Source organism: Salminus brasiliensis, chromosome 16 (genome assembly GCF_030463535.1).
Source record: "Salminus brasiliensis chromosome 16, fSalBra1.hap2, whole genome shotgun sequence".
Taxonomy (NCBI): domain Eukaryota; kingdom Metazoa; phylum Chordata; class Actinopteri; order Characiformes; family Bryconidae; genus Salminus; species Salminus brasiliensis.
Genome location: NC_132893.1, coordinates 19,351,183 through 19,376,970, shown reverse-complemented (window position 1 = coordinate 19,376,970; position 25,788 = coordinate 19,351,183). Strand labels below are relative to the sequence as shown.

At 41.7% G+C, this 25,788-nt stretch overlaps 2 protein-coding genes across 5 annotated transcripts in view; both read right to left on the bottom strand.

Moving 5' to 3' along the window:
* The window catches only part of trim3b (tripartite motif containing 3b), a 56,867-nt gene extending 46,228 nt beyond the window's left edge, over positions 1 to 10,639 (bottom strand). For 2 of the 4 annotated variants that reach the window (XM_072658152.1, XM_072658158.1), the window contains exon 1: positions 927 to 1,216. The gene's annotated coding sequence lies outside the window, so the exon portion shown is untranslated. Of the gene's footprint in view, positions 1 to 926; positions 1,217 to 7,617; positions 7,687 to 9,249; positions 9,382 to 10,242 lie in introns of those variants that run through there. The other 2 variants (XM_072658156.1, XM_072658153.1) reach the window with 2 other exon arrangements.
* Positions 10,640 to 12,468: 1,829 nt separating this feature from the next.
* Positions 12,469 to 24,570, bottom strand: fhdc3 (FH2 domain containing 3). The gene is made up of 12 exons (XM_072659583.1): positions 24,526 to 24,570; positions 22,865 to 23,387; positions 19,519 to 19,580; positions 17,981 to 18,080; positions 17,778 to 17,863; positions 17,160 to 17,260; positions 16,809 to 16,879; positions 16,519 to 16,626; positions 16,349 to 16,419; positions 15,182 to 15,299; positions 14,930 to 15,094; positions 12,469 to 13,584 (listed from the first exon to the last, which is right to left on the bottom strand). Exons 2-12 carry the CDS (start codon positions 23,294 to 23,296, stop codon positions 12,469 to 12,471), a joined length of 2,430 nt encoding a protein of 809 aa, XP_072515684.1. The 5' UTR covers positions 23,297 to 23,387; positions 24,526 to 24,570.
* Between the last annotated feature and the right edge of the window lie 1,218 nt (positions 24,571 to 25,788).

Below are 25,788 nucleotides of genomic sequence, written 5' to 3'. Positions count from 1 at the left end.
GCATATGTCAAACTGAGTATCCGATTCTATTCTTGAACAGAAGCCAGGAGGACGCCAGTGCCGTGCGCTGACTCTCACCAACCATTGCTGATTCACTCACACACACACAGATTTGTGCATCACTCCAATTGGGTAGAAAGACAATATGATGCAAAATGCAGCCTGAAGGAGATCAACACACACACACACACACACACATGCTATTTTTAAACTGCTCTATAGAAACTCTGCTGTCCCAGGCTTAAAACCATCTACTACATTCATTCTATTACAACCAATTGGTCTCCAGTATCGTACTTGATTGATAGCAGGATAGCTGTACTGCATGAGTTTGGGATACATTCGTATTGTAGCGCGAACTATTATTGGACATTCATTGATAACAGGGTTGTAAGGGGTCTAAATTTAGATAGTGTCTAACCAGGCGGCCTCAGACGGAACACAGTAAACAGCTGGTAGCAGTGACACGACACGGCAGCGTCCACAGGCTTTCACACACCCTGTAAATATGTGATCAGAGCGGTGGACAGAAGAGAACACTGTTTACAGGTGGAGACTGGGAGGGATAATACTGCACCTCACACACACCGCCAACTGCTCTACCTTTGCTCTCTGAGTCGATTTACATAAGAAGGGAGAGGCAGGGTGGTCAACGGATGCTGGTAATGCTTGTGTGTGTGTTTTGTCTGTGCCAGTGAATCAGTGCTGATTCTAAGGCCAGACAGACACAGCAGTTAATTATTCATATCTACCCAATACACTGCACCCATGCAAAGATGGAAAGCAGCAGATTTGGGAGCGAGAGGCGCAAAAAGATAGAGAGATAGACGGACACTGAAGACATATTCCAATGGCTACTAATACCATAGTGACAATACAAGAGGCAAAAGAAGGAAAGTGGGGGAGCTCCCCAGCGCAGTACTCACGTGAGCTTTCGCAGAACGAGAGAAGAGGGTGAGGGAGGGAAGGAGAAGGGAAGGGGTGGTGGGGGGGAGAAGAGGCTCAGTGCAGCATCAGTGCGGTCCTGCAGAGAGGAATCCTCCCATCCTTACAGATCCACATCCCGCACAGGGCTCAATTGAGCGGAACGGCAAAAAGCAAAAACCCAAACGGGAAGAGGAAAAGGAGCGAGAAGAGGAAGACGGCAGAGGAGCACAGAGGCAAGCAAGCAAGCAAGCAGCAGGGCGTGAGCACGCGAGAGGGAGGCAGAGAGGGAGAGCGAGCGGGCGCATGTGACAGGGGGGCACAAAGGGAGGGTGAGTGGAGATGGTGGGAGCATATTGGCTCGGAGGAGGAGAGGAGGGGGCAATGACAGCCAATGACAGACCATGAAGGAGTAAGAGTGTGCGCACGAGAGAGAGAGAGAGAGAGAGAGAGAGAGAGATTCCTCTACAGTGCAGTAATTGACCACTGGAAGATGAGCCCTGTCTCACTTTCTCTCTGTGTCTTCCTCTCATGCTCCCCTTCTCTCATTGGTCTGCAAACTAAACACAAGCACTTTCATCAAATATCAAATATAAGGAAAAGGATGAGGGAAGGGGGGGGGGGGCGGGGGGTCACACTGCCTGGACAAGGCTGGACACTTCTTCCCTATCTTGTTTGAGGCCATGTAGATAATTAGCAGTTACAGTGGAGATTAGGGAGAGAAAGAGCGTGAGAGACATGCATTTGCAAAAGCTGAAAAATCAATGGCGCCCCTTGTACGATGAAGGCTGATGGCATCTACACTGATCATGTGAGGCACATTGTGAAAGAGGCTTTTGTTTCTAGCAGGGCTGAGAAGAGAGAGAGTGAGAGAGTGAGAGTGTGCGTGCGTGTTTTATGGGTTACCTTATTAGGATGCAAGGCTGAAATAGATCAGTGGAATAGATTCATGGGGGGGGGGGAATAGAGACAGCGGGATAGAAGGATCAGAAGATGAAGGGTCGGACAGTGATATGTAATAGTAAAAGATGGATGGAGATCTAGGGTCTGCACAGATATGAGAGTAAACAGAGTCAGCCTGCGAGTATACAAGCAGCAGCCTGGCGGAGGGTCATTTTAAACACACCAGGCTTTCAAGACAGGCTAAAAATATCCCCGCTATCTAGCAGAATGGAAAGACTGGTGCATTTGCTCCACACAGCTTGTAGGCCACAGGCTGCCCGCCCCCCACACACGTACATACACAGCCCGGTTCTTAGCAGGAATAAGGGTGTAGCCTGGGTTTGGTTTAGGTTGAGCTTGGGTCTGGGTTTGGGGGTGGGGCCGCAGCGGGGCAGGGAATAAGGTAAGGCTCGGCCAGTGAAAATAAAGCTTGTGTGCAGACGGTCGAGGGAGGCGGGGCTCAGGTTTAAGGCCTGGATTTGATTGTGCGAGCAAGCCATGTTGCCATGGAGACTGCATCCAGTGCAGCAGAGCCCAGATGGCTGCCTGCCCCTCATCCCTCCCCTCTCTTACTCACTCTCCTCTGTCTCCTAGTAGCCTGGAGCATCATCACAGCAGATCAGCAGAGAACTGGCAGTCTCATGGAAGATGTTACAATTACTGCTACATAAAGACATTCCTTAAGTAAGAGGGGAGGGCAAGAGAGCGAGAGCAAGAGTGTACACAAAGCAGGGGAGCCTCTAATCCACTTTCCTGCTAAAGCTCTTTGGGTATTGCAATCATAAGAGCAGTGTGATGCTGCATATTCCCAGCGTTAGCGTCTATAAGCAAATCTTAAAGCCACCCCTCCCCATACACCACAAGCATAAAGGCCTACGATGCTCCCCTAGAGACTGTGCATCATCCTGTGTTCGTTTACTCTACCTTCGTGAGCAGAGCTGTATGCGGAACGCTGAATTAAGCAAAAACATTGGCCTTTAAGTTTAAAGTTCCGTAGAAAGATACATATGAGCCACGGTATTTGCATCCTAAATTCAAAGTAAGCTTCTGCAGCAGGCAGTTAAAACAAATGTGATGCTATCGGTCACATCTCATCACGGCTAACTTACTTCCCAGAGTCATTGTAACTACTTCAATTCATTCACGGATATTACCATGAGGGACGTTAGGGTAACGTTACTATTTCGCTGCTGCTCAACAAAAATATATATCCAGTTTTCCCAGTCATTTGAACCCTGTACATTTACATTTAAGGCATTTAGCAGATGTTCTTATCCAGAGCGACTTACAAAAGGGCTTCACTATTCACTCAGAAAACACCCTTAGCTAGTTTGTATAGACTAGGATTCAAATAATGCCTCCAAGCTTAGATGCTACTAAATACAAAAGCCCACAGAAGAGACCACAGTACTCAACACTTCAAACGCAGACTGAAGACCCACCTCTTCCAAGAGTACTTGGGCGAATTGTAGACAGCAAGCGACTCTGCTGTTCAGATACCCATGGAAAGTTCGTTCCACCACTTCTGTGCCAGGACAGAAAAAAAGCCTAGATGCTGGTCTTCCATGGATCTTAAGGGATGGCGGGTCAAGTCGAGCAGCTACAGCTACAGGAAGCCAGTGCTAGTCTGGACAAATAAGTCGAATGGATGAATGGACCAATAGAAATGCCCTAAAATGACTTGAAATAACATTAGTTTTTGCTTCTCCTGTGAAGTTGCTATTTCGGAGATGCAGGTTTTTCATTGAACAGTGATCATGTTTAGGCAACAATGTGATTATTTGAATATGTGACTTTAATAAGAAAGAGACACCGCTGAATATATGTACTATGGCAGTTTTTTCATAGATGTTTTTAAATATTGTAAAATCATCTACTTCCCAAAATTAAAGAAAAATTCAAGAAAAAAAAAAAAAAAAGTAAAAGATAACATTCAAAACAAACAGGTCTCTGAAGTACCTACCAACCCACAAACTGTAAAATAAGACCCTGTTAGTTTTTGTGGGCCACCTAGGAGAGAAAACAGTTTGAAGAATATAATGTGAACAGTGTTACTCCTGAGTAGCTTATTTCCAAAGGCGTCCTCCTCCCCTTCTGACTGGCTAGCATTAGGTCATAGTTAAGCACAGTCCAGCATAAATTCCTACATTGCCCCCTAAACCTTAAATACGACATCTCAGCTAATAAAACTGCCTACACGCATGCTGACCACTTTGCTTTCAAAACCTGGGCCAGGAAATTTCTTTTGAGGGATCAATTAACTGTCCATAGTGAAACTGCAGATGAGGAAAATGTCAGTATGTAAACAATGTAATGGTAGCTATTATTTTTATTTATTTACTTAGCCCATTTAGCACTAGGCTAACGCAAACAGCTGTAATTATTGCTCAAATACATATGCTCTCCAGCTGGACGCAAGTTTGATCATGCATATACAGCAAAGACTACATAAATCTGTTAACAGAATTAGCACTTTAAATCAGATTTAACCATATAAAATGAATAAGGAATGTTTTTGGATTGCTTTACATACAGCATTAGTTTTTGTGAAGACTGATCAGACACCATGCACCACTAAACACTAAAAAGGAATTCTGGATCTGTCAGGTTTTGAGTCTACAAAAAAAAAAAAAAAAAAAAAAAAAGTCCTGTTTCTTTCACTGTTTCATTTAAAGCAGCAGTATGCAGTTCGGCAAATGTTGTCCTGCCCGCTTCACCAAAGTTATATAGTGCAGATAGCAGCTTGCTAAGCCAAGCAAGGCTATTCTTGCTTTTACAAGTCAATGGAGCATCACAACAATTTTTAAGCTGCAAAAATTGCATAGCGTTGCTCTAAGACCTGCTATTTATACAGACAAAAGGGGCATCCCAAGCGCCTCTACATTACAAAACAAAGACATTCTGGTAGTCTGAGCAGTTTTCCTAAATACTGTATGACCACCAGGTAGCTGTTAAGTGCTATTAAGTTATGTCCTCAGTCTAGTCTTACTTTACTAGCAAATAGCATGTGAATGCTCCGCTGTTCACAGGAGTCAGTGGAGGTTAGAGCACTGGCGCCTTTGTTTGCTTTAATGAGCCTATTGTATTCCGAATGGGTCTGAAAGATTAAAGGCTTATTTTGAAGCTTAGACCGCACTAATCATCTCTGGATCAGAGTTCACTTACAACAGTATAAGCTCCTTCCAGGCCTGCCTTACTTCATGTTCACATTCGCTGAACACATACAAACTATTTGACCAACTAAAGGAAAACTGAAGATATCAGCCTTGTTTGGTTGGTAGGTTAGTTTCACAGGTCTTATACCTTGCAAAGATAACAGGTCCCTAAATATTCAAGGGTCTTTTAGTAAGGGCACCGTTTAATAATTAACCTCGTCTTAAAGGCATCTCTAAGTCTAAAGTCATCTAAAGGACATGATTAAACATAAGCGAGTAATGTAGAGTGGTTTGGTGTGGAATGCCCCATTCTAAAGAAATCTAGGAAGAATTTAAATTGATTAAGGCCTCTAAACGTTTTTGCATAAAATGGTCATTAACACCTGGCCTGACCAATGATATCCTCTGTTCAGTAGAAATAAAGCCAGAACTGTCCGCCATGTTGTGGAATTTGCAAATAGAGTCTGTGCAGTAGGCCAGGGTAGAGTCAGACTCGTCTATTCATTTAGTAGACCCACTCCCTTCTCCCAGACCAAGCGTGTCTCAGACCGCCTTCATTGAGCTTACAGCACAGAAGCAAAGTGGTCTTTTGGATTCCCAGTTTGTCCAGTAAGTATAAAAGGATCAACAGTAAAAGTGTAGGTCATGCAAGTTATAATACAACTCAGCTACTCCATGTAATAAACAGAAAGGGTGCAATGCAGATCTTGCAGACAGTCTCTCACTTATTTCCTAAGTACATGAGCACAATAACATTACTTAAGAAATACAAACTGGGTCAATATTAGAACAGGTAGCTACACATCATACTGCAACCAGCCAACAGAGGCTCTAGACCTGTGGTTGCTTTACTTTTGAGAGATGTCAGAGGCTTAAGACATATTTATTTTTTCATTATTTGATTAATTTATTTATTAAGAAAGTTTTATTTTTGTTGGGAAAGTTTTTACAGGATGTTCAGGGGTAACATGGTTTTTGAACAAACTTTTCTTTAGGGACCATTTGACAATCAGAAGTATTGCACATTAACCCATAGTCAATTTTAAATAGCGTTCAAACTAATGAAATGAGTTAAATTAATTGAGCAGCTCATAAGCAGTTTTCCTTATTGTGATAGAGGTCACATGATGTCTTCTGTTGCATGTGGATTTTAACTGTAAAATGTTTACTGATCACAACAATTCTATTGCACTTAAAGTATATAAATAGAATTATTTAAATACATAATCATTTTGTTCTAGAAATGGGTTCACTGGTTATATGAAAAATATGATATATACATATTTCTAAGTATTAGAATGATTAGATAGGCTGGAACAGACATTTAGGAGCCAAGTTTCGGGTTAAACTCCACAGGCAGACTTGTGTAGGTCACTGCTGTTTTCAGAGAGTAAAAACAAAAAGGTTTGTGTTGTAGACACTGCAGTTTCTGGTTCCTACCACCAAAATGCCAGACCAGCTGCACACCCTCCTGCCACTGCTACCTGTCTAATGACCATGTTAAAATCTAAATGGACTCCATCAGCACACCTGAGCAGTAACACAGTCTTGGTAGTTTGGTAACTATTATCAATAATTGATACATAGTTCTGACCAGAGGAAGACGTCCCCCACCGCCCCTTGTGAGTTTTGGTTCCTCCCAAGGTTTCTTCCTCCAGCTCTGAGGGAGTTTTTCCTTGCCACTCTCGCTGTTTGCTTGCTCACTGGAGGTTCATGTCTTCTTAGATGGTTGATTTCTTGTCTTTTACTAATTACTGATTGTTTAAGCTGCTTTGTGACCAACACCAGTTGTAAAAAGCGCTGTACAAATAAATTATTTATAAATAAAACTGAGTTATTAAGTTTCTCTGTAGTGAAACTGTTCACACAAAACCAAGATGAATTACCGTTTACAGTTCAGAAAATGTGGATTTCTGCATAATTCGCTGGCTCAGATGTAAAGCATTCAGTTTTAAACCTCCACAAGATTTAGATTTTCTGAAAGAAATGTAAAAATCAACTGAAAATATGATGAAGAGTTTTTTTGGAAAATAGTTCACATAGTTCTTTAAAGAATTCTACATAGCACCAGCTATGTAGAAGCAACAATCAGCCCTCAAACTTATGTGGTGTACATAATGGCCTAAACAGTCTTGGCTACCACACAGCACAATATGTTATATGAGCAAAGTCCGACCAACAACTACAACCTTCCCTTTAAAAAACACTCCTGATGAGAGCTTCTAGAACATGCTCTCACTGAGTCATTTCCACAAGTCATAGCCTCTTGATAACTGTCCACGGGGCACACACTCAAACACTGACCTCCACTCCATCCTCCATTACTTCCCGTTTAATTTCCACCTCGCCTCCTCTGCTTAAGTATTCATTTAGGAAAGTATGCCGGGCTCATGAATTCCACTGTGGAGGGGGATAATGATTGGAGAAAAATGATCCTGAACAGAGGTCTCTGTTAATTAATCCCTTTGTAAGCCTCGGTGCAAAATGTGGACGTCTGGGTTGTTTTTTGTTTTTTCTTTAGTGAAATTGTAATTTGGATTTCTGGAGTTTAGCAGTTATTAGTCTACATCTTAACAAGCTTATCATCTCAACTTACCCAACCATTCTGCCCGCTGTGTTGGAGGTCATGCCCAGGGTATGAATTCCAAGTGTTCTGGAGGGTGGACTGTAAACAAAGTCGGAAGGAGTTACCAACTTCAGTAACTTACCTAAGTGAACAACCATTTAAAACTGGCTCAGACTTCTATTTTTCCATCAGAGATTAACCAGATTTGGTGGAGTGCCACAAGGTTGTGTGATGCAAATTTAAGTAGTGAAAGGGTTAGGGGGTGAAAGAAAGAAAAAAAGAAAGAAAGATGGAGATAAATGTGTCTGACCATTATTGGATGTGAAATATATGGAATAACTGACTCCAAGAACAAGGAATTCTTTTCTGCAAATGAAATACTGTAAACAGTTCCCACATATGCAGTATTTTTGTTAATGGCTGTTCTCTGGTGACATCTACTGGTGCTTAAGATGAACTCTGCATTACGCCTTGTGTCAAAAGTAGCATTAACTGTAAATGAAATAGCACCCATTTTAAAACAAGATGATTTTCAAGACAAAGACAATTTATTGTTTCTTCCGATCTCAAGGGTATTAAAAATGAGTTTATCCTGCTTTTGTTGAAAACTGTCTCCACTGTCCAAGGAAGAAGCCTTTCTAGTAGATTCTGGAGCACTACCACATTCAGCGAAAAGAGCGTTAGTGAGGTCAGGATGCTGGATGGTCACCACCCCACCCCATCCCCACCTCATTCTAAAAGTATCCTACAATCTACATCATTCCTGAGAACACAGTTCCACTGGGGGGCTTTACACCCCTCTAGACCATCTCACTTATTAGACATGGTTCCAGTAGGCTGAATGCATTCATTAGAAGGGGTGTCTGCTTAAATACATATCTTAAATCACAGCCACTTTAAATGTACTTGGATTAGATAATTGGTGCTTGAATTATTTACACCACACTGCTACATCTGATCCACTGGTACCAGCGCAACACACACCAACACCACCACCATGTCAGTGTCTCTGCAGTACTGAGAACGACCCACCACCCAAATACTACCTGCTCAGTGAAGTTTCTGACTATTGAAGAACAGGGTGAGGGGAGGCTTATAAAGTATGCAGAGAAACAGATGGACTACAGGAATTACAGAACTACAGAGTGCTCCTATATGGTCAGTGGAGCTGATGAAGTGGAAAATTAGTATATAAACAAGGTGTATGGCTGATCGGTGTACATTTCATATGGTCAGATTAAAGGCAAAAAACTTTTCGGCCTGGGAAGGGTTTAAAAACAGAGCTAAAAAGAAACATAGGCTACAATAAAAAGACTATGACAGCTTAAAAAAATAATACTAAATTGTTACCAAAAGTGCTTAACGTCTGTAAAATACTGAAATAATTTATCCTTAAATAATAGTAGAAAATGAACTTAAATCCCAAAATAATTAATTGATAATTAAAAAACAAAAGACAAATAAGTTATCACCGAGTGAGTGGGTGGAATTAAGAACTTTCTGATGATCCAAATCAAACATTTTAATGGGTGAACTATGGCCTATGGGACACTCTTTGGGCAGTCCTGGTCTAAAGCTTCAAGCCCAAACTGGCCACAGAAAATTTTAAAAACAGTCCTGGAAGGCCGGATTTCTACACACCCAAGTTAAGCAGATATTTACCAGGTTTAGTTGCTTCAGAGCAGAGAAGTCAGCAAACTTCTGCTAGACTAGACTCTGGCCCTCGGTTTCCACCCTCTGCTTAAAACACAACTGAAAGGTCAACATGCCTACATAGCATTTGTTTAGTTAATGGAGTCTTTAACATTCACCTACTCAATGCCTTGTTTGAAGCTTCCAAGCCTCAGGTTTTTGGTGGTGAAGCAGCTCTTCGCCCTTGCTGTAGTGAAGTTGTGAAAGGCAAGGGAAAGGGTGATGCTGTGCATTATTAACACTGTGTACCCAACTTAATTTATAATTACGCAAAATGTTGGCATGCTGAAATTGGCAAAAATGGGACGAATTAAAATTATGTAATAAAAAAAAAATATATATAATAATGCTAGGGAGTGGAGCCCTTGTATGGACACACCATTGGTCCAAATGTTTGTGGACACCCCTTCTAATGAATGCACCCATAGCTTGCACACACATGCCAGGCATGGGATAGAGGGATAGGTACAAAGCCCTCCAGCATTGAGCTGTGGAACAGTGGAACTGTGGCCTCTGGAATTATTGTTTGCCATCTAATACTTCTGGATCGAGTTAAGGGATAAGGTTAGGGTGGCAATTTTGCTTTCCCTGAAGGCAATCTAATTATAACAGCAACGCTCTGTCTTTCAGTTACTCCAACAACAGCAGGACAAACTCTTAATAGCATTGATTTGGGAAGAAATAATAAATGAACAAGTGTCCCAATACTTTAAATTATAATATCTACATTAGATTAGTTGTAATGGACCAATAAAAACAAAAATACTGTCAAAAATGGAGGTCTAGGTCCAGGTCTAATGATGCCAAATCTGTAACAACCAACTTGAGGTTGATCAGGGTTCTAGATATCGCCCAAGATCCCCCACTACAACATTAAACTGAGAAACAATTAGATTTAAAAATTGATAAATACAAACATACATACATACAATAAACAAAGAATCAATAGAAAAGTTGACTCACCTTTAAACAAGCAGGTCATGCCCAGTGTAGGAGTCGAAACTCAAAGCCCTCCAAGTGGCCTTCTCATGTGATCCTGTAGTGCAAGTTCATTCCTCTCTGTTCCAGCTCAAGTGTCCGTCTTGCTCCTCCGCCCTCTGACACACACACTCAACAAAACAATGCAGTTGATCTGTTATGATCAGAGGAGTCTAGCAGGAGACGTCAAGTATCACCACAGCCGAAAACACACCAAGCTAATACGTAGAAACGGATTGACCACAGTTTACAATCTACTAAAAATGGCCAAGGTCTTTGCCAGAACTACAGCAGTCATTTGTTCACAGCAGGTACGACTGCCTTACACTAATGACTAAAAGAGCATCATTAAATGTTTGAGCAGTTTCGCGTCTTAAGCGGTCACTGTTCTGAGGCTTCCTCAGCTCCTGAACTACATCACAAGAACAGAAGCAGACTGAGGCTGTTCTGTGGAGGAGTTGGACGGGCACTGGTTCTGCATGAAAGAGGAGTCTGTGTGAGGACACTGTTTTCCGAGGGGGTATTATTTCACTGTGACACTGGCCAAATGAGAGCATGCTGTAAACAACACCGTTTCCTAGGCAACAGTGCAAATGCCCCCAGATTCCATCCCAATCCATCTCAAAAGAGGGAAAGAGCAAGAAAGCAGGGAAACAATAGAGGCTTGCAGGAGGGACTGGAAATATGAGGTTATACATCAGGCCTTGTTGAGAGGCCATATCAGTACTGACTTGGAATCGGCTCTCCTTACAGTTCCATGCTCATCACGCCAACGCGACAACCTTGCACACGACCCTGGGGAAAGCACAGACCTGGTTAATAACCAGAAAAGAGTATAAGGAAAAACGGATACATAATTTAGGAGAATTCAAGATAATCTCAAAGTGTGACATGGTCTCAACATTGTGATAGAAAACATAAGCCTAAACATTTGCAGAAACCTTTTTGGCCTGTATCCAAACACTTGCATACGATTCTTCCATGATTCCTCATACTGGAGAAAAAAAAAAAAAAAAAAAAGTTTAAGAAAACAGTTAGCAACTCTTCAAACCTAGTGCCAACACACCACGATCAAGGGCTCCTTCAAGCAGCGCTGAGCTAACTGATGCTTACAAAGCAGACAGAATTCTCGGACAGAACCGCTTGTCTGCTGGACACAGAAGAAAAGCAAGCTACTGAATGACTGCAAAGTACCTGCAGAAAGGATTAGCTGACAGATGTACTCTACTGTGCAGCACAAATAGCATGAAAGCATCATTAGAAGGAAACATCAACCACAACACAAAAAGCAATAAAGCATTTGAAGTGTTCAAACAAATATTTAAGAAACAGGCTTTTTGGAAACGCATGCAGTGCCATGATGAAGTGAAAATGTACAGTTGGCAAGGAGGCCCCCTCCCAAAGCATTAAAGAACCTACCATGCTTTGGGGTTGTGTGGCAGCCAGTGACTGAGGAATATATTTTGGGAGGAAGAACATGCCTGAAGTCCCTTCTCTCTCCTCTTTTTTACCTGGGTGGCTGACCTGCTCAGAAGTTAATGCCAGGTCCCACAGCTTTACCACAGCAGCTAACAGATGCAAACATTGGGTAGATTGTGCTCTCTAATGATGGGCAAACACTCAGAAAGGGCATGGCCAATTGTGCCCTCCTGAAGTCCACAGTTATGCAATTCAATTGATCATCTGCTTCTTCCTGACCAGAGAAGCAGTGGGTCTGGTGCCTATTCGTGGTGCCATTGGACACAAGGCTATTGTAACTTCATATTTTTGACTAGTGTGGCAGACGTATTTACATATAGCTATGTAGTTAATGACATTTCAAATAGACTAATTGTAAAATATGTGAGGGAAAAAAAAACAATTTAATGTGAAAAAAAATCACACTTTATTACATAAAAATATAGTGTGCTTTAAGAAACAAAAGGAGCAGATTAATAATCATTTTAGTACCACGTTTACACGTAACCTGCATAAAAGTCAACAAACTAAAAATACCATAAAAAGATTAAGTTAAGAAAATAATAGTAAATAAATAAGCAGTTCTGGATTCACTAATGCCACCATGATCATTTGCCAAAACAAGTCCACATTTGTTTTGCGCCACAACGTGCATTGTGAAACAGGAGAGGTCTGTGTGTTTACACAACAGCAAAACGATTAAAAACAGACAAATGTTAAACTTAAAACAGGGCTGGGATTCGCCTTTTCCGACTAGGTGTCGGTTCTGTGGGAGTCCCCTACTGAAGCGGGCCTTCCTCTTTCCCCAAAGCGCCTGAAGAAGTTGACCAGGGCGGAAGGTTCCTGCCTTTTGGTCGGTGGAGGCTCTTGTGCGTTTCGTCTCTGGAAGATGACCCCCAAACGGAAGCCGGGGGCGGAGTCTGGGGCTTCAGAGCCCACAGAGGCAGACCTCAACAAAGGGATGCCTGAGGGGCAGTCTGATAACTGAGAGGTTCCTACACCTGCGTCCGTCAGCACGGAGGTAGAGATGCTGTGCTCGTATGACCTGCACATGTGTGCTAGTAAAGGGGGTTTATAGCGAACAGGCGTGTCGGGGAGCGCCCACACGCCGTCGTCCAGTTCCTCGTCCTTGGCGGCGGGAGTGAAGTAGTGCCTGCGGTGGGGTGTGTTTCTGGGAGTCATGTGAGGGCTAAGGACCGTCCAGGGTGAGCCCATGCACTCCAGATCGTTTAAGGGCAGATCCTCGTCCCGCATCTCTCTTTGGACAGGAGACGAGACAACAGTTAAGGGTTCAAGGCGTTCTAGGGCAGGATCCCCGTTCAGACTGCCACGGCTGGTCTGGTATCGCAGAACCTTGCGGGACGCTTCAGGGACTTGAACGGCTTCTTTCTGCTTTATCTCTTGGTCGTCACCCTCCTCAGGAACAACAGGGTTTTGCTTCATGAGGATGCTTCTGCGGCCACCGGCCTTGCGCACACTGCTTTTAGGGGTCTGAAGATTGTCAATGACAATGGGTATCTCCTCTTTGGTTTGAAAGCTCTGGTCTGGTTTCTGGAGTCCTTCACCATCCGAAACATCAGAATTCTTTGCCGTTTTGGCAGGGCTATCAATGGCTGTCTTTAAAGTCTCGGCCAGAGGCTTCTTACTGTTCAACAGTTCTGCTGGGTTTTCCCTGTTGGAAGGCTGCCTCCTGCGAGCTGGACGCTCTGTGAGAAAGTTGGTCAGAACAGACTCCAGGGCTGAAACCTCGGTGTCAGAATCGCGTCCGGAGCAGGTGGTGATGGAACGACGCTTGGAAGCACGGTTCACTGCCTCCCTCTCTCTCTGCTGCAGTTGGCGCTTCTCTGCAGCCTCGCGCTCACCATTCTCCTGCCCAACACACAAGGTGAATGGTTGTTTTAGTATTGTGAACACCAAGCAATCATTAGACTAAAGCACCTTATAACAAATCATTTTTCCTTTTCACCTTCATTGATTCTCTCCATTTCACCACCCAGCCTTTAACAGTGGTGTCAAATTAAGATTAAGCCTTTTACCTGCCACTATGTGACCTGCCAATAATACGACCCAATTACATGCTTACGAAGAGAAATCCAGAACTACTTGAAACCTTGGACTCTACATAAAGTTCCAACTTAATCGTAAATATGGGGAGGACATCCCTTTGAGCACCTGACTAAATCTAGAGGTCCTTAACAGAAATGTAAATTTTACAGCCTCAGAGTCCCAGCTCTCAATCCACTTCAGATGTAAACATACATAAACTGGCTCTGGTAGCACACACACCGCAGTGATCAAACACTTAAAAAGTCAACACCTGATCGCTCTTCCACAGCTCAGCCGATAAGCATACGGTCATGTGAAAAAGTTCGGACACAACAGGAAAAGCTTGGTCTTTAAAATATTTTAACATTTATTTAAACAATAACAAGACAGAGGTTATATTACTAAACCAATAAAACAATAAATGTTTAATCATTTGTAAAATGTAATTAAATTGATTATTGTAATGTTTTTTGTGAAGAGAAAAAATTAATAAATAAATAAATGTTAGGACATCCCAGGCCCAAAAGCTGGCCGAAATGACTTCAGTTAGAGGTTTCCTATAATGATCGACCAGTCTCTGACATTAACTGGGAAAAAATAGTTTCCCACTCCTCCATGCAGAAGTCATTCAGCTGTGTGACATTTCAGCTGTAGTTTATAGACCGATGGTCTATAATTTGAGGGATTTCCCCTCAAGCACCCTCTGATCCAAAAAGAGAAATCCTAGTGGATTGGAGAGCTCTGCCCCAAACTACAACATTTCCACCTCCATGCTTTACAGTTTATATGGGTTGATATGTGCTTAAATGCAGTTTACACCAAACATGTCCTCTGTTACTGTGTCCAAATAACTCTGCTAATGTGCTGCACCTGATTCTAATGTTAGGCATTTTAAGTAGTACTACATGTATTAGTATCCCAACATCCCCAATCACAGGAAACGGTAATCTTGATTTCTTACATTTTACACATTTCATTTGTTCGGTTATTTTACCTCCACCCCCAATATTGTTCAATAACAATCAGTTCAAATGCCTACATTATAAATGAATAAATAAATTTGTAAAAATACACAAAGAATTTCATGGTTTACCCTAACTTTTTCACATGACTGTTTTGTGCACCTCTTGGCTTTGTTGGCTTATAATGATGTAAAATCAAAGCTCACCTGTACAGCTTTCTCAAACTTCTCACAGAAGGAGTGGAAGATTGAGCAACACTCCTCCAGCTTAAAGGTAGCAGGATCCTCACAGAAGTACTCGGCCACAGAGCGAGTGACTGAGTCCAGCTCCCTCAGAGAGGCCTCCATGTCTGCAAGTCGACCTTCAGCCATCTATACGGAGTGCAAAAGCCTGCAGTCACTTACTCGCTTCAGATCTTACTTTAGGAGTGCCATAAGTGTTCCACAGAGCAGTCTTACCTGCAGAAACTCCTCCATTTGATTTTGCAGGTCAGGCTGTTTACTGGCATTGGCCTTTGCTTTTTTAATCTTCTCCATTTCTCTTTGAAAGTCTGTCTCCACTTCCTGTTTGTGGATTCTGATGAGGGACACAAAGACGCTTACAGACTGCCCAGCTGCTCATTTCCATCAAACTGACTTTTAGCAACTTGGCTTTTTTTTTTAGCAATGTTTTCCATATACGTCATAGGTCATATTGTACAACTTGTGTTCCCCCATAAGACAAGACAACCATATTTTCCATTTGTAACAGATTGATGGAATTTGGCTACCGCTTTTATCCCATCTGTGCAGTGAACACACACATACACACCAGTGAAACACACACAGTGGACAGTGAGCACATGTGGCCGGAGCCCAGGGAGCAGAGAGGGCGAGAAGCCTCGCTCAAGGGTACAACAGTGGCAGCTTGCTGAGCCTGGGTATCGAACCCACAACCCTGTCATCAATAGCCCGGAGCTCCAACCGCTGAGCCACCAAATAATCAACTGAATGTTTTAGTGTCTCTTTGCCTGGTAAAAAGGTTTTTTTCTTTATGATATTTTGTATGGTTCTGTAAAGCAGAGTTTGGCCCACTCACAGTTTCAGGTATTCTCTGCACCAAACACACTTAAAATATCTGAAACTGAGGGCTGTGGGTCCCAAGCAAACAGGCATTTTGAGCCCACTGAAACATGTCCGCATTTCTTTTTATTTTTCCCCCTGATGCTTCCTGAAAATGTTAGGTGACACAGGTCCCGACAATTGTGCAACATGTAGCGAGATTTTCTGTGTCTGACGTGTTCTCACTACAGGAAACATTCCACGTAGTTGAGGCAAGGGTTGGCATCTGTGTGGCGAAGGCAGGAGGCATGGCATCACCCGGAAAATTATCTGCATTTGGACTCATCTACCAGACTTTGTACTATGTGGCTAGCAGGATAAAGCCTGGTAAATGTCCAGTACAACTGATGCAGCCATTTGTGTTCATGCATACAGTTCTCTGAAAAGTTCTGGGTTCCCAAACACGCCTAGAGCGGGGGCTTTAGTACACATTATATTTAAGGTTTATCAATGCAGTTAAAAGACAAACTTTTAAATATCATTGATCACATAGGTTTCAACAAAGTAGAGTAATATAAAAGTTACCTTGAAGCTTCTCCAATGTGCCGAAGCTGCTCTGGAAAGTTCAGCAAAGCACTGTCAATCTGCTGAGCTTGCTGAGGTTGAAAGACATTGACAAAGCAAGATGACGTTGAACAGACTAAAAAGTACAGTAATTAACAAAGTACACCATTGTTTCAGGCACAGTGCATTACCATAGCCACATAGTGCATCAGATTCATGCCAGGCTTGTTTGCTTTGGTGTCCACTAGTCTCAGCAGAGAAGCCATCCTGAAGCCTATGGCGCGGCCAGCATATCCACCCTAAACAAATCCAAAACAAAAAAAATAATTAGGACACACAAAGCCCTGAAAAAAATCTCAAGTCACTGCTAGATCTATGGTCTACCTGCTGTAAAGAATTCAGAAGAGCACACCTAGACAAATCAAAGAACTCACAGCCTAATGGAATTAAGTAAGCGATTAAGGATAAACTACACACTCACAGCATTCATGTAGTTTCCGGCTTTCAGCACAAGTCGAATGATAGAATGAAGATCATCACATACCAGCAGCTCTGGAAAAATAATTTTTGAATTGTGAAAATCCAGCAGTAAGCACAGGGATGCATCAGTATTGCTCATAATTAGGGTCACATTTCTTTTATACTTTCTTAATATAAAAACCTTTCATGTGCTGCAAGCAGTCAGAGTGTAAAGAATGTTTTATGTAAAAATCCATAGGGCCCCAAGAGTCTGTATTTTTTTTTTTTTTTTTCAATCAATAAATGAATGATTGAGAAAATCAGTACAAGGCCACATAAATAAAGATCATGGAGAAGGAAGAAGAAGAAATACCATTAGCTGCTGCAGTCATGACAGCAATAGAGTTGGTCACTTCCTCCATGAAGGGGCTGAACTCCTCCCGGAGGAGCAGATCCTTGATTCGTTCTTCATACCTGGAAGCGGCACCCAAAAGCATCATCAACATTCAATTGTTGAGAAATATAGGATGTTTCATTGTAATGCAGAGGTTCCTAATCCTGGGATGAACATTTTGGTGTTGTCTTTGGTGCTGCTTTGGTACAAAAACGCACCAATCAGCCAAAACATTAGTAACATTAGTAAAGTGGAAAAACATTCATCATCTTAAAGAGTGGGCAAGCAAATTATAATGGCTAGACGACTAGAGCATCTCCAAAACAGGCAGATTTGTGGGGTGTTCCCAGCATGCAGTGGTCAGAGCCTGAAAGGACAAAGCACCTAAGGCTGATGGACTTGAAGGATCCGCTGCTAACGTCTTTGTGCCAGATACCACAGGACTCCATCAGAGGAGTCTGATCTATTGTGGCGGCCCCAGGGGGACCTACTCAATATTAGGCTACTAATGGTATGGCTGATCGGTGTATAAAAGATGGTGGTACTTCAGGAGCAGAACTTTTTAAACTTTCTTGATTTTAGAGCTCGGGGACTCACCCAGGAATTTTGACCAGCATCAACAGAAAGCGGTCAGCCTCTGGTAGTTGGGATGCATTACCACTGAAGGATAACAGCTTCCTCAACTAAAAACAAAACCAAAGACAAGCAAATCAGATCAATCTTACAAATGCTTACATTAGTTATCAAACTAAAAACGTGAAATATCTGCCTGAGCATGAGGCTAGTAATGTAGAGCTCACTTCCACATCGTCAGGCAACAGCTTGGTCAGCTCATTAAGTTTGTCGGCAGCAAAACGCATGTTTCCCTGCCTCACATCCTCAATAATGTCTTGCATTGGCCTGTAGGGGGAAACAAAACACTAATGAATAAAGCTCTACACAAGGCAGGTTTGCCTGCAGGTCCCGCATTATCCACAAAGTGGATGGGACCAAATTTGCAGGGCCATGGTCATAGTGGGAAAATAGCCAAGAGGGTAGGTGCCAGCACTCGCTGGAAGCTGAGGGAGACAGGCTTGAGCGGTTGGATTACTGGATGCTTGCAGAAGTGAAATACTGAAAAATCTTCACCATACTGTACTTACAGTAGGCATTAGGCATGGTGCCAATAGGTTCATGTTTATTATCTGCTCCAGAGAGTCCTATTCCATCATTAGAAGGGGTGTCCACAAACATGTAGTATATGAAACTTAAGTGTCAAATGACAGAAAAAAACTGTTTTTGCAAAAATTCAGTTTGAGTGCAAACACTGGCCCACAGGTTGGGTTCATTATAATAGACTGAGGAGTTTGCTGTAAGTCAATGCAAACAATTAAGACAACCAGAACTGTGGGTTTTCTGAACAGACAAGCTTTTAAATACAATATACATAAACGGATACTGCCTTCACACACAATAAATAAATAAATAAATAAATAAATAAATACACACACATACATATATACACACACACATACATATACATATATACACACTTTTTTCAACAAAAAAAAAACCTCCAACACAAAAGGGATGTCTGATTATGTAAAACTATACACACACACACAACACTACTGCATCAGTGCCAATTCCTTCAGAATTAATAATATTCCATAAATCAGACTTTATCCCCCCCGCTTACGCTTACTTGGAGCCCCATCTCTGTAAGGCTAAAAAAATATTATGGGGAAGTTGTTAATAATAAATTAGAATACAAATTATAATAATAATAATAATAATAATAACAACAACAACAACTAGTTGCAGTACTGTCAGCAGGATCAATATTGAGAATCTCTTCAACCACTGTAATACATTTTTACACAACGAGGTCATTGGAATAAGGCATTTTCTACTCAAATCTGTTTGACTGCTTTAAACGGTAAAATTTTCCCATGTATGCACATAACCAAAAAAAAGGAGAAAGACATTCAGGGTTTTTTTGCAGAGCAACATCGGAGGGATGGGACTGTGACGTTTATTGCTTTTAGAACATGCCTGATTTGCTTCCAATCTTCTTAGGAAATCCTGCATCTACGTCAAATCTCTCTGTAGCACCTACGTCTGGGCTACATAAAATGATCTGCTGCATCTCCAAAAACTAAAGCAAAACTAAATCTGTCGTCTTAGTCACTCTTAGTCACTTACCTGATAACGCTTGCGGTTCCTGGAGGTGCCACACCTCAAATGTCAAAAATGTCAGCACTGGTCTACCCCAGCCACCCCCCCCCCTCCGGACCCCACAGGAGGTAGCTAGAGAATAAATAAAATCACAGAACTTCAGTCCTATTCAAAATCTCACCTTTTAAACTGCTTCAGGAAAATCCCAATATTCATACTCTTCTTCGAGTTGACGATTGAGACCTGCCAGAGAGAGACAGAAGAATACAAAAATAAATATAAGGTGAAAATAGCTGCTGGTTACTTTGAATGATGACGCAAGATCACAAATGAACTTCAGTGCCAAACTGCCTCGAAGTGACATCATTTCTTTGACTCAACACATTTCCCCGGTCTGTGCCAGCACATCAGGGTTAGTGTGAACGGGAAAAGGTAAAAGAAACCTGTTCTTTATGAATGATCATTCGACTTGTTGCAGTCAGAAAGTAGTTAGGAAAGTAGGGGGGTTATGCAAGCCACTTTCTGTAGGTTAAGATGAAGTAGGGCTAAAACAAATATGGTCTCACATTTCTGGTTTTCATTGTATCAATGACTTTTTAGTTAGAGGCATTTCAACCTGGCAGACAGCTGACAGTTCCCTGTACATAGCCTTAAACACAAAAGGACACACATACACTACACAAAATTGGCTTAAATTCTCTTTACAGGAGGAAAATGAAAGTTAAAAAAAAAAAGCTTGCAAAGTTCTGCTGTACTGTGATATAGCTTTTACTTTAGCATCAAAAAATTAAAATGATTTATTTTATGATGATAAAAATGACCAAATTTATCACAATACATCACAAAATACATCAGTAGCAACAGACCCTTAAACTACAATTCAGATACTATCCTCTTCTGAATACAGTGTTTTTTATTCAACATCTGCTGCTCTTCATCCAATTAAACCAGTCTAATTACACTGTTTGTAATGAAAGCTGCAGCTGAACAGTGCTCTTTAAGCACCAACAATATCCTTTATATGCTTAGAAAAGCATAGGGTCATAACATTCTTCACAATATGATAAAATATTGCCCAGCTCTAGGAAAGACTTTACATCCATGTTGTTTCACATGTATTTAGACACCAAATAAAAACAAACAAATTAAATTACATTCTTTAAAAAAAAAAAAAGCTACAATTTTAAGTCAATACATAAATGCGGAATCTCAAATCTCACAATTTGAGAAAAAAAAAAAAGAAAAAAAAAGGGTGATTTACTTATACATTTCACACCCTTGGTTTTAAAGGGAAACCGATATTGGAGTTTATTTAACTTTATCATCAGTAGGGGAGTTGACATTTCTGAATAAGGCATACATCTTAAATCACCCGATTGTTAGTTATCAAGTTCATAAAACAAACTTAAGATCAATTTAAAAGCTGATGGCTACATAAGAGTACTACATAATTGAGCAATTCATAATCGGAGTAATCGATTATTCAAGTTAATAATCAATAGATAATTTGACCAACATAGTCCTATTAAACAATACAAAAAGGTGCTAGCAACTGAGTAAAGTTGTTATTGTCTAGGCTATTAGACATTAGAAACAAAACCTAAAACAAGAATCTGCTCAGCATTAGAAACTGCTGTAAATCAGCTCCATATTTCCCCAGGTGTGTTTTACAGAAGGACGTAGAGTTTTTCATTCTTTTGTACGTAGCTGATTGTTTGCTGTCATTTCAGTTCCTTTCAAAAATTTTATTTGGTAGCTAAATGGAAGCCTGGCTACTGAAAAGAATGGAACTGAATTGGGTACTTACTGCACTGCTGCTTTCTTTTCACAGATCCTATAACAGATTGAGTACTGCATTTAAAGCATTCCCAGACCCAAATTAAGCTTAAATCTGGTCTAAAAAGGAACAGGGCAAGATATAAATACTACACAGAATCATTGCCCAATTAGTCTGCTAATTCAGGTAAAAATGAGCAACAGCTCCAGATCATAGATGTGTGACACAAAAAACACAATCCTCTTGTTTAAAGCAGCATTAAGGAGAAGTGAGATTCCTCCTGAGCTCCCCCTACAGTTAGAAGAGGGTGAACGCGCACTTTGAGCCACCAGTAAAGGACATACTTTATACTTTTCTGGAGCTGAGAGATACAGGACCATCCCTGACCATCCCTGAACGTGCAGGAATCATGTGGAGTTTACGCAAACACTCAAGGGCTCAAGTGTTGTCCTGTCTGTTTTACCAGAGTTACATACAGCAGTAAGCAGCGAGCCTGGAGTAGAGAAAAACAGGGATGCCATTCCCACTGTTACAATGAAGCATCTCAATTTTGAAGCAATTTTTAAAAGGTAAAAATTCAACACAAAGCTGTTTTAACACTTTTAGATGTTTAGATGCACACCTCCCTAATTTGTCACTTCTACGAGTACTTTCATTTTCATCTGAGTGCAACACAACCCATTCCAGCTGAGTGAATCATTGCTGACTGGTCTCACAACTGATTTCAGGGATAGGTTTCTAGCGACACCAAGACTACAGTGTATGGACAAAAGTATTGGGGCACCAACTCATTTATGGTTTTCTTTTAAATCAAAGTTGGTTTTTGTTTGTTTTTAAAGAAAATTCGATCCAGCTTTTGTTTAAGTAATGTCTGTGATGGCTTCCTATTAGATTCTGCACATCTGAGTCAGCAATGGGTGCTACTTAAAGTAGGGGTGTCCACATACATTTGGACATATAGTGTAGCCTTATACTTAAGTTCACCTAAATGCTGCAACAGTGCGTTCGTTTCAACACCGCAAAAAAGGCAGCATAAACCATAAGGCAACCACAAGGTAATTCACTGTTTAACAACATACGCCAATATTAAAGCTTAGCCTAGACCGAAACAGTGGCGACAGTAAGAAGTCCTGTGTATGCAGTATTGTGTGTGGGGTAGTCCCAATTACTGTCCTGGTTCAAAGTCCAAATTACTTGTGGGAAGACCCCCCCCCCCTCCCCTCCCCTTTTCTTTCTGTGTTTGCCTTCGGGAGTGAAAGTGTTTCCCTGACCATAACAGAGCGAACTGACCACTGCATGGTTGTTCAAACTCCCATCTCTATTACAAACATGGAACCAAAAGAGACTCATCGCTCAAAGAACCACCAAAGCACCTTTATTTTTAAAGAGTGTATAATCTAGAATCAGTTGCTGTACTTCCACACCTGGTACTACAAAGACAATTAAAGTGTTTAATAAAGAAAGTTCGGCCCAGTTGTTCTACCAAAAATATTTGAACATAATCAGTTCAGAACTGGTTGCAAAACTTACTTTTGACAGGTCGGACCAAGCCTCAGCTGTTAAACTGAATTCCGAATTGCTTCCTGGCTTTAACGGCTGACAACTGGCCCCACTTATCAAAGATATATTCTGCAATCCCACGGCTGGCAGCACAATGACCCTGCACCACCCCTATGACTGTACACATGCCCTGGTCACTTCCAGTGGGCCCCGCCTGCTTGAGAAAACAGTGACTGGGGTTAGCACTTACCATTTCGGACTCCTGAGCGGTTGCCGGAAGGCCCCATACGCACTTCTTGACCGTCCCGACCCTGCGGGGCGCCCGCTGCTGCTCGCTGTGGCTGAATAGCTCCTCGATGCGCTCCGTGTCCAGCGGGAAGTCCTCCAGCTTCCTCTGGGAAGTCCACACGTTGCGCTTGCCGACGACACTGTGACGGGGAATGGCATCCCAATTGAAGGTGCGCATCCTGGAGCGCCTGTGGACACTGCGAGAGAACGGGTCGCCTCCACAGAGAGGCGGCGGGGGCGGTGGGGGAGGCGGAGGTGGAGCCAGGGCAGGGGGTGGTGGAGGTGGGGGTGGCGGAGGAGGTCTAATGGACACGGCATCAGTGGGAAAGCAGTTCGCTGGATCAGGAGAATGCGCGGGAAGCCGCGGGGGAACTAGGAGTGCAATGCCATCCATTGATGGGATGATGCAGTGATGGGATGGGGAATCGGAAGAACTTCGGATCCAACCGGGAAAGTGAGCGGAAGAAGGGCGGGATTCAGATGGGCTGATTCAAGAACGAGAGAATAAAGAACAGCATGGTCAGACAGATCAGACATGAATAATGCAACAGATTGACTACATTTCTGTGTGATCAGATCAAGACGTAAACAAGGTCATTCAGAGTGGTGTAGTGTGAAATCACATCTAGAGAAACTCAGAGTCTGAATTCATCCCCACCTGTGTGAGCACCACAAGACATCTAGCTACAAAGCTGCTAGATTACAGAAAGGCATACACAGTGGACAAACCATTTTTGGCAGGGATCTGATCAAAAATGCATCCAAAGACAACATATTTTGAGATCCACAACAACCTTCCGGCTCATCTTCATCACAAAACTCACAAGACCAACCTTTGGTTCCCATCATCAACACGGTCAGTAGGTCACTCTACATGCAACCAATGCACACCGAGCCACCCTGAACGACTTCACTTATGTCTCAACCATTAAATTATACAGAAATGTTGGGAAATAAGTGACTTTTGCTTGTATTATGAGCCGGGTTTGGGATATTAGTCTTCACAGCCACAGTCCACAGTCCACAGCAAACCGCTGATAACAGAGACTGGACAGGTGAAGTATTGGGAAGCTGCTGCGGTGGGAACTGACCACAAAAGACTGATAGCTTCATGCAGGGCCCACATTCATATGCTTTTACAGCTGCCTGTTAAACAAGCCGTTTAATGGACAGGGACTAGTTTGCATGATTGGCCTCCCTGTAGATAACTACAGCAAACCAACAGGCACCATAAGCTGCGCAGTTAGCCATGGACTTTATACTGGATGTTGCTAGATAGCACTAGAGCCGACTCCATATTTTCGTGTTTTTATATTATACAATCCTTAGCAAACCTAAAAATACAGCAAACTGTAGATAATCAACACTACTTGTCTCCAGAAGCTTCTTAGTTTCTAAATAGAGACGGGTTTTACACTTTTAAGGCCTCGAAAACGAAACTTTTCCTCAAAGACGAAGGGGAAAGCTAAAGCGACCGTTACAGCCACCAAACTACCACAGACACCAACAACATGCGACCAACTAACGGGCCGGACTGAGCTGAGCTTCAGAGGAAAAAAAAAAAACCCCGCGCTGAGAGAAACCAGCTTTTTATCAACTCTGGAGGACGGCAGCGACACTTACCTGCAGTGGAGCAGTCAGAAAGCAGTCAGAGAGCGAAACGTGTGAAGTTTCGTGTAACATCCATCACCGCGGTCGGGCATAAAACCTGACAAACGCCATCTCTCATGGCCAAGGCTCTTTATCCGTGCGCGTGGCCACGCCCCCTCCTCTCACACAGCCACTCACCTGAGCTCAGCGTGGACGCACGAGCGTGAGAGCGGGCGTGCATCCCCACGTCAGTGTTAAAGTGCAGCGCCGCCGTCAGGGGGAGGTAATACAGGAGCCTGGCAGACCGGAGATACTGCTGAAGTACACGAGATGATATATTGAGGCCATGAAATAACGTTAGATATTTTTATTATAATATTTTGAGGAAATTAAATAATATACTGAAGCCACAAGATAATATATTAGAGGAAATGAAATAATCTGAAGCTGAAGAATAAATTGAGGCCTCAAGATAATATATTTATACCCTGAGATAATATATTGAGGCCATTAAAATAATTTTAGATGTTTTTATTATAATATTTTGAGGAAATTAAATAATATACTAAAGCCAAAAGATAATATATTGAGGTAATGAAATAATCTGAAGCTGAAGAATAAATTGAGGCCTCAAGATAATATATTTATACCCTGAGATAATATATTGAGGCCATAAAATAATGTTAGATATTTTTATTATACTATTTTGAGGAAATTAAATAATATACTGAAGCCACAAGATAATATATTGAGGAAATGAAATAATCTGAAGCTGACGAATAAATTGAGGCCTCAAGATAATAAATTGAGGCCACAAGATAATATATTTATACCCTGAGATAATATATTGAGGCCATACAATAATTTTAGATATTTTTATTATAATATTTTGAGAAAATTAAATAATATACTGAAGCCACAAGATAATATATTGAGGAAATGAAATAAACTGAAGCTGAAGAATAAATTGAGGCCACAAGATAATATATTTATACCCTGAGATAATATATTGAGACCATAAAATAATACATTGTTGCTATAATTAGGTCAATGCACTTTACATTGTACACGTGCACATACAACTCTACTCGCACAACTTGCAAATGCAATAAATAATAATAATAATAATAATAATTATTATTATTATTATTATTATTATTATTATTATTATACTTATTCAGTTTTTCTCTTTTTAGATTGATATTAATAAGATTATGTCAATAAATGGAGGGACTGCAAAGTAAGAATTTAATTGTACAGTGAGACTGCTTGTTTCTGCTGTGCATGTGACAACAA